The following is a 14,919-nucleotide window of genomic DNA, read 5'->3' on the forward strand; positions in this document are numbered from 1 at the left end:
CAGCCTTCTGAGTGCCATTCCTCGGGGAGCTAACACCCTCCAGTGCCTCCGCACTGCATAATAAACCATACCCCAGCTCTTACATCTGACTTCTAGGTTACCCCAAAACCAGGTTTGCCTCTCTGGGACTCCCCCTCCATTCCCCAATGCCCCAGCAACACTCCCCAGGCGCGCTCCCGCCGCCTCCGCTCTGTTCCTTTGCTCCTGCCAGTCCTGCATGAGGAGGGCCCTCCCCGACCCTCACCCATCATCGAGATCCGGTCCATAAGTCTCCCCTGAACCCTGCTCCAGGCCCACAGGTGCGATTCTCTTTACTGGATATGCTACAGCAGTGACTGCTTTGTGTGGCTGGTTCCCTTTAGACACTGAGTTATTGAGGGCAGTGGCTACATCTTACCCGTTTTTAGAATTCCCAGCACCCAGCACCGTTACCCAGTGAAAGTTTGTGAGAGAAAATAAAATTCAAGGCAGTGTTTTGTAGTGGTTCAGAGCACAGGTGGGACTTAAAGCCTGGTTCTGCCACTTACGATCTAGCTGACTTCAAACAAGCCTTTCTAGAATGCCAGTGAAGACGCCCTCACAGGGCTGGGGAGAGTAAACGGAACCAGGCATTTAAGCACTTAGCTAAGCTCGGCCAAGGTCAGCGCACCCTGATCCCACTGCACGACCCCAACCCCAATATCACCCCCAACGCAGCCAGTAACAATAAACGAATCCTGTTTACCCAACATGTTTATTGTAAGAATAGAGATAAAGGTCAACTCTCGTAAGAAGCAAACTCTGGTCCCATCTTGGGAGTGCCACGTCGCTTCCATCCTCACTTCTCGGGGCAGCAGTGCTTCTGGATTTCCTCCGCAAGGCCCAGGCAGTGCAGGATGCGTTTCTTCTCCGCAGCCAGCTCCTTCTCTGAGAACTGGCCTAGGAGTTTCTGCACAAATATATTTTGATCTTTCAGGAAAATGTTCTTATTGACGCCTACATTTGGCACATTCTCCAGGGACCCAGACTTGAAATGGAAGCTTAAATATCTGTTTCGTTTTAAACCTGGCCCTTTCTCTTCAATCCACGACAGCGGACTGCAAAGACAAAAGAACCCTGTTAGAGAAGACACAGGAGCACAAATGGGTGCTTGCTGGCACCTGATCTGCTAACAGGCCCTCACTGTGCACCCACCTTCCCTGCTGTCGTGGCTCAGTGTGGTGGCTTAGGTGGCCCCTGACTTCCACCAGCCTCCCAAAGGCCGTGGATGACTGTGTTTCCAACTTTACGGCCAAACAGTCCTTTATTTAATTTTGCCATCAGGCAGGGGAATTCATTCAGTGACTTTTGTGTGAAGACCTGTTAGCTATTCTAGAGTTTTCACCCTGAGTCTCCTAGGATCCTTCTAGGGGCTCCAGACACAGACTACAGGCAACGCGAGAGCCGCCTGCAACAGTGTGCAAACTGCTTTCCCATGTTGGATGTACACTTCCATGAGGAAGAATTCTTGGGAGTTCTTTCATCAGATTCTCAAAGAAATCTAGGAACCCGAACACATGTCAGAAAATACCCACTACCAGTTAACAAAGCACCTGTTTCCATTTCAAATCCCTACCCTCCCCACCCAGGCTCATGTCCATACTCAAAAATCTAAAATCCAAATAGGACAGACTCCAGTTCTTCCAAGTCTGTCCTTTGGGCTATTGCTCTCTTTATAACAGATAAGAGCTGTAATATCTGCTTATGGAAAACAGAGAAATCTTCTCCCTAAGTACATTTTGACCTAAAGTAAAAAGCTTCACTGAATATGACAGAAAAAACATAAAATCTGCTCTTTTAAATATATTCTAAAAACTACACAGCATTGCTTTAAGGACTTTTCATTTATTTATTTTTTTTTGGAGACAGGATCTTGCTCTGTTGCCTGGGCTGGAGTGTGTTGGCATCATCACAGGTCACCACAACCTCAAACTCCTGGACTCAAGCGATCCTCCTGCCTCAGCTTCCCAAGTAGCTGGGACTACAGGTGCATGCTACCACGCCCAGCTAATTTTTTCTATTTTTGGTAGAGACGGGGTCTCACTCTTGCTCAGGCTGGTCTTGAATTCCTGGCCTCAAGCAATCCCTTCAGCTCGGCCTCCCAAAGTACTAGGATCACAGCTGTGAGCCACTGTGCCCAACCAGGACTTTTTAAATGAAAAAAAAAAAAAATCCATAAAGTCTTCCACCTAAATAAAAGAATCTTCAGTTTAACATAATCCTTTCAAATATTTGTATGTATATGGCATATAAAGCCATAAGCAATTTTTTTTTAGAAGGAAAGGAGGTTATCAATTTGCCAACAAATGAGGAGGCTGGCAGACTCCCGTCTCAAAGTATCAGTGCCCTCAGCAGTGTTTGATTATGCTTCTTTTGCTTATTTAAAAATGTTTCTGATCCTATAGATTCTGCTATTGTGATTAATTTCTGTGTGCATATCATACACAATTGATTATATAATTTACTTAATATTTTATTGTTGCCAAATTTATAGGTATCCTGCATTTAGCATCTTCACATATATATTTTTCCTTCCTTCTTAGAATAAAGTCCCAGGAGTAAGATGACTCGGTGTTGGCCTCTGGCTGCTTCTCTTTGGTCCCCCTCCCTTTTCGTTTCCCACAGGGACGAGCCAGGGCCAAGTTCAAGGCAGTTTGCTGCACTGCTGCGCTACGTCATGGGGTTTTTGCCTCCCGTTTGGCTGCAGTAGGTCAGGCCTGGGACGCAGGTCAGACCAGTGATGCTAAGGAATGAAGGGAAACCACCTTCGTCCTCTTTTGTTATCTGCTTCTGGAGTGGTGCCCCATAATAAAGGCTTAAAATTTAGGTAGGGGATCCCAGGAAAGGGCACAGGAGGCCACTTAAGAAGTGTTTGTTTTGTTTTTTTTTTTGAGACAGAGTCTCACTCTCTTGCCTGGGGCGAGTGCCGTGGCGTCAGCCTAGCTCACAGCAACCTCAAACTCCTGGGCTCAAGCGATCCTCCTGCCTCAGCCTCCCGAGGAGCTGGGACTACAGGCATGCGCCACCATGCCCGGCTAGTTTTTTCTACATATATTTTTAGCTGTCCAATTAATTTCTTTCCATTTTTTGGTAGAGACAGGGTCTCGCTCTTGCTCAGGCTGGTCTGGAACTCCTGAGCTCAGAATGATCCGCCCGCCTCAGCCTCCCAGAGTGCTAGGATTATAGGCGTGAGCCACCGCGCCCGGCCAAGAAGGTGTTTTGGGTGCTGTAGGAAGCTCAGGGCTGCCTCTAACCTCGGTAAAGGACTCCTCCCTGGGCTAATCTCACTTGCCAAGACTAGCAGCACTGCAGTGGGCGGAGGTGGCGCGGCGCTCAAGAGGAAGTGGTCTGAAATGCACTACGGGGGAACCATATCATCAGGACAGATGTTGATATAATAGCCTCCTTATTTTCTGACCCTGTCTGCTAAAAACTTGGAAAGTCATGCTGTTTCCTAACCATAGGTTTAAGTGACATCAGCTTTGGCATATTCCTGCCACCTGGATGGAGTAGAGGTAAGGCTAGGATCTGGTCCACTCAGGTTCTGGGCTTGGACCACACCTGATTCCAGACATTCCAACCAAAAACACAAGCCCGAGTTCATAGACAGCTCCTCTGCAACCCTCTGTGAAAATCTTCCTGTGCAAATGTTTGCATTCACCGAACTGGCACTGACTACCTGCAAAAGTGCTACCTGCTTCTCACCTTCTACTGGAAGCTGTCCAATCATATCCACGTCCCTAGTGTCAGTGGCTGTCTGCAAGCATGGTGGAGGTGGCAACTTTCTAACAAGCTCCAAAGAAGAGGCAGGCAGGGCACTGCTTTGGCACCACTCCTACCAACGGACTTCAACAGGAGAGTTAAAATTTGTACCTCTTTTATATACTGGATATCCACATAAGATTTGGGTTGAAAAGGGGTCCTAATATCTATTTTCACAGAGTTTGAAAACTGCTGGTAAGATGGAAAGAACATGGATTTGGGTAAGTTGCGACAGGGTTTCCTGGCTAACTCTGGGATTTGGGGCTAATGACACCAATCTCACTGACGTGTGAAGACTCTGATCAGGTATAGATGAGACCTGGTGTGTTCCTCTGACGGTCCTTTCCTTGCCCTTCCTGAGAACTGCTGGGGAGAAGGCATGCAGTGTGGGGTCTGGAGACAGGCTGCCTGAGTGTGAATGCCACATAACCACTTATTAGCTCTGTGCCCCTGGGCAAGTTTCTTAACCTCTCTAAGCCCGTCTCCTATGATAATAATAATATCTACTTCAGCTGGGCAAGGTTGGCTCACACCTATAATCCTAGCACTCTGAGAGGCAAGGTGGGCAGACTGCTTGAGCTTAGAAGTTTGAGACCAGCCTGAGCAAGAGCGAGACCCTGTAATTACTAAAAATAGAAAAATTAGCTGGGCATCGTTGCATGTACCTATAGTCCAAGCTACTCGGGAGGCTGAGGCAGGAGGATCACTTGAGCCCAGGAGTTTGAGGTTGCAGTGAGCTATGATGATGCCACTGCACTCCACCTGCAACGACAGAGTGAGACTCTTGTCTCAAAAAAAAAAAAAAAAAACAACACAAAAAAACCCTTGTAAAAGGGCTAGGCCAGGCCTGGCACATAGTATGCACTCAATAAACATTAGCCAATACTAGTATTTGTACAGCAGGGATTCAAGTGATGACCCCTGTCCTTTTATTGGTGACCTTTCAAGATCACCCCCACCCATTCCCCTGTGGTTCTGCTCCACTCCGCTGTGTCATCTGCAGGTAGCTATAACTTAAGGAACCGTATCCCGAGACAACTGGCAGTGGGTCCTCACGTGTAGTGAGCAGCCTTGGGAAGATGTCTACTTTTAGCCGAAACAGAATCCCACGTGCAGACTGAGACAAGCCCACAACCGCAAGGCATTCTTCCCAGGCACTACGAGAAGCCAGGGCTGCACTCCCAGGACACTACGGCTTTTCCTCTCCACACACGGCACACGACACCAAGGGGCACCTCAACTGAGCGGGGCCCAACTTGCTTCAGAGCACTGCAGTTCAGCAAGTTTGCTATGCTGGAGGTCATTAAAGCGACTTACGGGTGTTCAGTGCTAGCCCATAAAGCAAAAATTCATATTCAGGCCAAAGAATCCAGGAAACAGGCCGGGCGCGGTGGCTCCCGCCTGTAATCCTAGCACTCTAGGAGGCCGAGGCGGGTGGATAGCTCAAGGTCAGGAGTTCGAGACCAGCCTGAGCAAGAGCGAGACCCCCGTCTCTACTAAAAAATAGAAAGAAATGATCTGGACAACTAAAAATATATATATAGAGAAAAAATTAGCCGGGCATGGTGGTGCATGCCTGTAGTCCCAGCTACTTGGGAGGCTGAGGCAGGAGGATGGCTTGAGCCCAGGAGTTTGAGGTTGCTGTGAGCTAGGCTGACGCCATGGCACTCTAGCCCAGGCAACAGAGCAAGACTCTGTCCCAAAAAAAAAAAAAAAAAAAAGAATCCAGGAAACAGCAATTAAATTAGTAAATTAAGTAAAACACTTTAGTGTTTACACCTTAGATCTATCCATCAACTAAACTTTTTGGGTTTTGACTCAAAGTTTTAAAATTGAGTGATTATTATAAATTCTATCAAAAAGCTGGTGTCCAGCTGTACCTACATCACGGTGCTGCCGAGAGATTAAAAATGTGATTTGTGAAGTGAAAAGTACTATATGAATGTAAGAAGTTACAATTATATGGTGTTTGCCCCAACCTCAGCCCTGTGTAAACACGAGAGTCAGCCCCGCTTCCCACATCATGTTTCCTCACGGCCTGACTTCGCGACCGAGCAGGGCAGCCCCTCCTCTGACAACTGTGATCAGACCTCTCCAGGTTCCCCTTCCCTCTGCTCTTGTAGCACCTTGAGCTACCTTTAGCTCTGCTTACAGGACACTGCCACCGTCTCTGGCCAGGTCTGACCTCACCGGCAATGCTAACACTCCTGTGGCCAACACCACAGCCAGGGCCCACCACTGCCGGTCACGCCACCTGCGGCACCGCCACGCTCTGTGTGCTCTTCCTTCTCCCGCCGGGCCCTTGCCTTTTCCTAGCAGAGAGGAAACTCCTCGAAATTGACAGAGATTAGGCTTCATTCAGGGACTTTTCTTTTTTAAATATCCAAGGGTCTAGTTCTTTTACTACAAGGAGACCACCTACCTGGAAACACATACGAAGACACTCTACAACCTTTACTGCTCTGAATATTCCACCCAGCTCAAATGCTTTGCAAGGAAAATTATGAATGGACTCTTTTTCTCCCCTTTAAATCTTATTTCTTTTTTTGAGACAAGGTCTAGCTCTGCGACCTAGCTTGGAGTACAATGGCACAATCATAGCTCACTGTAACCTCGAACTCCTGGGCTCAAGGGATCCTCCTGTCTCAGCCTCCTGAGTACAGGTAGGTGCCACCATGCCTGGCTAATTTTTCTTTGTAGAGATGGGGGTCTCACTATGCTGCTCAGGCTGGTCTGAAACTCCTGGCCTCAAGTGATCCTCCTGCCTTGGCCTCTCAAAGTGCTATGATTACAGGTGTGAGCCACGATGCCCAGCCTTGAGTGTGCTTTTGTTAAAAAGACTTGGTATAAGAAATAAAGAACATTTTGGAACAGGGTAACAGTTATGCTATGACGATAAAGCTCAACAACAGAACCTTAAATTCTGTTTGCACTGAGGGATGCATGTCTGCCCACGTGATAAGGAGTGGAGTACAACGCTAATAGCAGAATCTAGGTGGTAGGTGTATGAGTGTCCACTGCAAAATTCTTTCAACTTCACCGTTATGTCTGAAAACTTTCACAATAAAACACTGGAGAAGGCCAGGCGCGGTGGCTCACGCCTGTAATCCTAGCTCTCTGGGAGGCTGAGGTGGGCGGATTGTTTGAGCTCAGGAGTTCGAAACCAGCCTGAGCAAGAGCGAGACCCCGTCTCTACTAAAATTAGAAAGAAATTAATTGGACAACTAAAAATATATAGAAAAAATTAGCCGGGCATGGTGGCGCATGCCTGCAGTCCCAGCTACTTGGTAGGCTGAGGCAGGAGGATCACTTGAGCCCAGGAGTTTGAGGTTGCTGTGAGCTAGGCTGACGCCACGGCACTCCAGCCCGGGAAACACACTGAGACTCTGTCTCAAAAAAAAAAAAAAAAAAAAATTGGAAAAAATTCAGGTCACAGAGGTTAACTCAACATCTACTACTAAATCTGATATTAATTATTTGTGTGACTTAGGCGACCTTCTTAAATTCTGTAAGCCTGCATTTACTTACTGGCAAAGGGGATTATATTTGTCTTCTCTACTAAATTCCCGGGGCTGCTGAGGATGAAAGGAGGCAGTTGGTGCAATCTCAGTGCTCTGCGTGCCGCACAAGCAGGCAGTTCTTCTGGAGTTGGGAGTGATTCGCCCTTGTGAACACACGAGGATGTCCCTAAGTTTCCTTTTCCTCACGGCTTCTCACGACTTACCTCTTGTTCTCTGTCTCCAGGCACACAGACATCTTCATATATTGATCTTCCTTTCGCTGTTCCAAAGTGGCAGACACAAGAGAAAGTTCCCCAAAGAGGGACACGAGCCAGGTCAGCCGAGAGATGCCACTGAATGCGGGGAAGCCGAACCGCTCTTCTTCTAATGGCCCAGCTGTGGGGAATCACAAATGCCGTGGGGACTGGGAAGCAGGGGCTCCCAGGCGACAGCAGGACCCGGGGGGTGACGGGGAGTGGGAAGATGTGGCCGAGCAATCAGGACAATGAGACCATGCCTTATGGTGGGGGTGTGCAAGATGATTAACAATACCGATGGAAACTCAGGTGGCTAAATTTAAACTCCTTTATAAAAGCATCTCTCTTTTTCTTGTTTATTAAATTCAGTTTCATTAGTAAAACATTCTAATGGAAACAGCAATCAATCCAGACAGGATAATAAAGTTTCAGACTTCTAATATGTCCATCTACGTACATAAACGTAGACACACACACACAAACACACACGTATATCTTCTTCAATTAGTGATTTAAAGCAGTCTGGTAAAAATACAAGAATCAAGGTATTTTAGCCACCCAAGGCTGAATACTTATAAGTATCATGTGTATAGTGGCAATAATAGGGTAAAGGTATCATAATAACTGCAAAGAAAATAGTAATACCTTTACACTATTTCAATATCAAGAAAATTGGTAGTGTTAAATGTTTTCTTAGTCTTCCTAATCTCCTGTACAAAAAAGTACACTCGAAAGGGTATCTGTGTGAGAAATCTGTTTGGTCAAGGTATTGCTCCTCTGTCCCCAGCCCAAATCTTAAACATAACCTAAATTTAAAAGGCTTCATATCTGTTACGTTATATCATAGACCAGACACTTCTTACGATGTTGATATTCACATATAACAATGAATAATTAACAAGTGAGCATGTTCTTAAAAGACAAAATGTTATATATAAAAGCAAATAAATATTAGAAATCTCATATGGTTTGAAATCACTAGGACCTAAGTATCAAACCTGAAAAAGAAAGAAGACTCCCTCTGGGCTGGTTACCGTCTGCTCTGGTTCTTTGGACAGAGTTCTAAGCAGCCACTAAAAGTTCGAGCCACAGAGTTAGAGACCTGACCTCCAACCTGCTGTCACACGACTGGTGGGTGAACTTTGTTAGGCTACTCACCTCTGAGCTTCAGTTTCTTTACCTGTATAATGGGTGTAATAAACACTCACTTTATAGGACTGTGACATGAAGTAAGGTGCGATAATGCACGTCACATACACAGCACCGTTTCTTGTATAAATTGATGGTTACTATTTGTTGCCCCAATTCTCATTGTATCATTTTCGAGGATGAAGACAGATTTTGAAATGAGGTTCTACTGTGTTCTCTGGAAACTCAGGAGATGAGTGGTCTCACACAATGCCAGGCCACGTCAGGGTCTCCTTTCTGTAATGAGAGCCCTCAAGAAAGGTGGCCCAGATACCCCAGGGAACAGCCAGACAAGGAGTTCATCCAGAGGTGACCGCAAGAGCACGCTCCTTTCCTATCGCTAAGGGGGCTGCGCAAAGTATGATCAACGCAAAGTAAATAGCCACGTATACAGTGGATCAAATCCTGTGCTTCCAGCAAGGTCCTTGTAATTTTCCTGAGGAGCAAAGGGGCTGTGCGTGTTCTATGTGGAAGTACAAAAATGTTCTCTCTGAGCACCCGTCTCCTGTTTTTTCTTTTTTAAAGAATTTTGATGTATAACTTCCTGTAGAAAAATAATCTCCACCTAGTTAACAGATTGGGACAGGAGCACAAATACGCTTGAGATTTCTAACACACTTTTACCCAAGGCCCATCATACAAATTTCATTTGAGGAAGAATAAAAATAGATATTTTTACTGCTCGTGGAAGCGTGGGAAAATTAAACTGGCCCTGAGTCGCAGAGTCTTTAGCAGAAACAAATCTAAGCTCACACCCTGGAGAGATAGGAAAGAACCCAGTGGCCTTCTGACCTCACCCGTGACCTGTGATCCCACCTGAAACTGACCTGTGAAGAGAAGGGACCCTTTCAGCAGGTCTTTCCCCACCACTTCTTTTTTCAGGAATGCAAATTCCTCCATCAAGAGTTCAACATGCTCCTCGTGCAAGACTTTTCCTGTCATGACAAAAATGGGATTAGAAAGGCAGTCATCATCGATCGTGTCTAGTTGTGCATCCTGGAGTCTATGTCCGTCTTCTGCCAGAACAGGACATAAGGCACTCAGACTGCCCTGGGCACATGGCCAGGACAACCCGCGACACCTCATACTCCAGCTCGGGGGAGTGTCACTTCCAAGCTTACGATGGAAATGAAAATTGAACAAAGCAAAATGGTATCTGCCCAGCCCTACAGGCAAGATGAGATCAGGGAAGTGTCTGAGAAGCCTCAGGGTGTTAGCTTCTGTTCTAGACAGCAGGGGGCAGAGTGGCACAAAAATCTAAAAAACACAGAGTAGAAAAGCGATGATAAGAACTGAAGGAGGGAAGCTAAAATTATTCTTTATTCAAAAAATTGGAAGAACCTGATGATTTTTAAAAAACGATCCAGTTTAGAGGAAGGACAAAGCCCTAATATTCATAACTAAAATTTTGGATTCTAAAAGAAAGCTGTTAAAAATCTATTCTTTTTTTGCCCCCATCCTTTTGCTCTTTTCCTGCTGCGACAATGGGTCCAGGCATATGTACCATGCTCTGTAAACCTGTATCTTGCTCTTGCCCTATAATCCTATCTTTCTCCCCTCAATACACCTCATCTTCGTGCTTTTCATACCTAGGCCAGAAGCTTCATAAAATACCGGAACTGTTTTGCAATTAAGCACAAAGTGTAGTTACAACAATCTGCAGTTTCACTGAAAAAGAAAGAAATCTGGGCCGTTGGGGGACGCTCCTGGGACAGCAGCCTTTGCTTAACCCAACTTCGCACAAACACTGCCGAGTGTTCTGGGCTTGTCCTGCGCCTCCTGCGGGAGCAGGCATGTCACCGGAGGCTCCAGGGGAGTCAGGTGTGTGGCAGAGGGGGTCCCTCCCACACACTCCTTAGGACGGGATTATGGCAAAGGGAGCTTCTTGCGATAAGCACAAGCTTTCTGGCACAAAATGATTTAGTAGAAACTAAATGACACAAAATGGTTTGCAATAAGTAGAAGCTTCTCTTTTTGTGGGTAGTTTTGTTTACCTCCAAAGGGACTCTGGGCATATGGGAAGCTGGGCTGTATCTGGGAGCTTGTTGCATTTTCTCTATCACTATGTAACAGACTATGTATCTTCCAGCTGCATCTTTGGTTATTTTTCTATCACTCACTCAATGCTTGTGAAAAACACATGGTAACCACAGTGCGTGCCCACACACACCCGACATGTATTCCTAGGTCTGTTCATTGAAAGGGCCTAAAAGCAGAGATACCGCAAAGCTATAACATACTTAGCATCCAAATCTTGGAATCAAAATACCATTAGCCATTGTAGAAATGACAATTCCAGGGCTGAGGTGAAGAAGTACAAGATGAGCCTAAACCATTTTGAGCCAGAAAGCAAGTAAGCACTCAATAATGGAAACGTAACAAAATGGCAAGGAAGCTGGCATGAAGAGGTTCTCCACTGACCAAATCCGGAACAATCTCAACATCAAAGTAAATAGCAAAAGCAATAGACTATAATTCACTGAATAAAAAAACCGAAGCCATGATGAGTCCATACTAACATAAAATAATACATGAAAATCAGAGTGTGATGAGAATGGACATTTACCTAGTTTTAAAGTACCTCCACACAAAATAATCATCAATTACAAAAGGCAAAAAGACACCACCTTAATTAAGTGGTATCATTAGCAACGGGACAAATTGAAATTGGGTGCCACCTGATAGAATGCAATGTGAAGAACCCAGCATCACTTCTACGGTAATTCTATGAAAGATGTGTACCCCAAATGTAATAATGAAGAAACATCAGATATACTCCAACTTAGGGACAGGCTTGAGCACAGTGATGTGATCATAGCTCATTGTAATCTCCTACTTCTAGGCTCAAGTGATCCTCCTGCCTCAGCTTCCTGAGTAGCCAGAACTACTGGCACACATGTCACCATGCCTGGCTAATTTTTAAAAAAGTTTTTTAGAGACAGGATCTCACTATGTTGCTTACGCTGGTCTCGAACTCCTGGCCTCAGGTAATCTTCCCGTCTCGGGCTCCCAAAGTGCTGAGATTTAGGGTGCAAGCCACCATGTCTAGCCACTGTGATTGGGTTATTTCATTTAGCATAATGTCCTCAAGGTTCATCCATGTTGTAGCATGTGAGAGAATTTCCTTCTTTTTAAAGGCTGAATAATATTCTATGTATATACATTTTCTTTATCCATTCATCCATTGAAGGATACTTGAGTTGCTTCTATTTCCTTGCAATTGTGAATAATGCTATGAATATGGGTGTACAAATCTCTCTTCAAGATCCTGCTTTCAATTTTTTTTGGATATATACCATGGTAAATCTATTTTTAATTTTTTGAGGAACCTCCAAATGTTTTCCCTAACAGCTGCACCATTGTAGGAATTGTCATTTCTACAATGGCTTTTACATTCCCACCAACAGTACACAAGGGTTCTGATTTCTCCGCATCCTCATCAATACTTATGTTCTGGTTTTCTGACAATTGTCACCCTAATGGGTATGAGTGATACATCACTGTAGCTTTGATTTGCATTTCTGCAATGATTAGTGATGTTGAGCATCTTTTCATATGCTTATTTGCCATTTGGATATCTTCTTTAGAAAAAAGTCTACTCAAATCCTTTGCCCATTTTAAAATTAGGTTATTTGGTTTGTCGTTGAGTTGTAGAGTTCTTTAGATATTCTGGATATTAACCTCTTATCAAAGATATAATTTGTAAATATCTTCATTTATTCTATAGGTTGCCTTTTCACTCTATTGATTGTTTCTTTTGATGCACAGAAGTTTTAAAGTTCTGTTTTAAGGTAGTGGACTCATTTCTGCTTTTATTGCGTCTGTTTTTGGTATCATATGGAAGAAATTACTGCCAAATCCAATGTCATGAAGCTTTCTCCCTGTTTTCTTTTAAGAATATTATAGTTTTAGGTCTTAAGTTTAGGTCTTTAATCCATTTGAGTTAATTTTTGTATATGGTATAAGGTAAGGGTCCAACTTCATTCTTTTGTGTGTAGATATCCAGTTTTCCCAGCACCACTTGTTGAAGAGACTGTCTTCGTAAATATTTAGTAGAATTCTCCAGGGAAGATAGCTTTACTGGAGAATTTTAGGCTTTTCTTTGTTGGGAAGCTTTTGATTACTGATTCAATCTCCGTATTAGTTATATATCTGTTTAGAATTTTATCTCTTCATGATTCAATCTTAGTAGGTTCTATGCTACTAGGAATTTATCACTTTCTCCTAGGTTATCCAATTGTTGGAATATAATTGTTCATAGTAGTCTCTTATAATCCTGTTTATTTCTATGACCATTAGTTGTAATGTCTCCTCTTTCATTTCTTTTATTTATTTATTTATATTTTATTTTATTTTAAGGCTGGTCAAATGAAGCAGTGGGAGTGGAGAAGGAACAAAGGACTCTGTAACTGGTTGTGATCAATTAGTTGTAAACACCACTGCACTTGGACCAATCTCCTCTTTCATTTCTTATTTTAGTTATTTGAGTCTTCTTTCTTTTTTCTTTATCTCTTAAGGTTTTTTCAATTCTTTCACTTTAAGTCTCCTTACATCTAAAGTGAGTCTTGGCTGGGTGTGGTGGCTCATGCCTGCAATCCCAGCACTCAAGAAGCTGGGGTGGGAGGATTGCTTGAGCCCAAGAGTTTGATATCAGCCTGGGCAATACAGCAAGACCCTATCTCTACAAAAAATTTTAAAAATTACCTGGGCATGGTGGTGTTTGCCTGTAGTTCTAGCTATTCAGGAGGCTGACACAGGATCGTTTGAGCCCAGGGGTTGAGGTTACAGTGAGCTATAATCACAACACTGCACTCCAACCTGGGTGACAGAGTTGGACTCTGTCTCTAAAAGAAAGAAAGAAAGAAAAGAAAGAAAAGAAAGAAAGAAAAGAAAGAAAGAAAGAAAGAAAGAAAGAAAGAAAGAAAGAAAGAAAGAAAGAAAGAAAGAAAAAGTGAGTCTCTTGTAGACAGCATATAGTTGGATTTAAAAAAAAAATCTATTCAGCCAATCTATGTCTTTTGATTGGGAAGTTTAATCCCTTTACATTTAAAATAATTATAGGACTTACTAATGCCATTTTGTTACTTGTTTTCTGGATATCTTGTATATATTTTGTCTCTCTGTTTGTCTTACTGCCTTTATGTTTTATTGATTTTTTGTGGTGACAGGCTTTGATTCCTTTATCATTTCTTTTTGTATATCTGCATGGTTGAATTAAATAATGCTGAAGTCAGGGCTTTTTATAAGTATGTTCTTTGTGGTTACCATGGGAAATCCATAAAATATCTCAAAGTCAACACAATCTATTTTAAACTGATAACGACTTAACTGTAATCACACAAAAAATTTTACTTCTTTACATATCCAAGCCCTCATTTTGTACTGATGTTACAAATTACATATTTTACATTGTATATCCATTAACATAGACCTATAGTTATTTTTTATGCTGTTGTCTATTCAACTCTATATTAGGATTAAAAGTGGTTTACACATCAACATTACAATACTACAGAAGTCTATATTTGTCTATATATTTACCTTTACCAGGGAGCAATATATTTTTGTGTTGCAGTCTAGTGTCCTTTCCATTTTAACTTGAAGGACTTTTTTAGCATTTCCTCTAGGGCAGGTCTAGTGGTGATTAACTCCTTTGGCTTCGTCTGGGAAAGTCTTACTTTCTCCTTCATTTTTCAAGGACCACTTTGTTGAATATAGCATTTTTGGTTGGTATTTTTTTCTTTTGAGCCCTTTGAATATATCATTCCACTTCCTGCTGGTCTGCATGGTTTCTGCTGAGAAATCCACTGATAATCTTTTTAAAAAAAATCATCTTTACTTTTTTGTCTAACTTGTCACTGACTTGATCCACTGATAATCTTATAGGAGGCTCCCTTTTATGTAACGAGTTACTTTTGCTGCTTTCAAGATTCTGTCTTTGTGACTTTTGACAGTGTGATTATAATAGGTCTTAGTGTGAGTCTCTTTAGGCTTACCCTAGGTTGGAAATTTTTAAGCTTTTTGAATTTGCATGTCCATTTCCTTCCTCAAATTTGGGAAGTTTTCAGCCATTACGTCTTCAAAAGGCTCTCTTCCCTTTTCTCTCTCCTCCTTCTGGGACTCCCAAATGCATACACTGATCTTCTTGACGGTGTCCTGTAAGTACCTTAGGCTGTCTTCACTTCCCTTAATTT

General features: G+C 43.3%; 1 protein-coding gene across 1 annotated transcript in view; it reads right to left on the reverse strand.

The window, feature by feature from the left end:
- Window positions 1-717: 717 nt before the first annotated feature.
- Window positions 718-14,919, reverse strand: part of BLVRA (biliverdin reductase A) — a 44,124-nt gene continuing 29,922 nt past the window's right edge. The window contains exons 6-8 of the mRNA XM_012646946.1: window positions 9,553-9,660; window positions 7,505-7,676; window positions 718-1,076 (exon numbers count right to left, since the gene is read on the reverse strand). Of these exons, the coding sequence (XP_012502400.1) occupies window positions 818-1,076; window positions 7,505-7,676; window positions 9,553-9,660 (539 nt within the window). The 3' untranslated portion in view covers window positions 718-817. The remainder of the gene's footprint in view (window positions 1,077-7,504; window positions 7,677-9,552; window positions 9,661-14,919) is intronic.

Source organism: Propithecus coquereli, unplaced genomic scaffold, assembly GCF_000956105.1.
Source record: "Propithecus coquereli isolate 6110/MARCELLA unplaced genomic scaffold, Pcoq_1.0 Scaffold252, whole genome shotgun sequence".
Taxonomy (NCBI): Eukaryota; Metazoa; Chordata; class Mammalia; order Primates; family Indriidae; genus Propithecus; species Propithecus coquereli.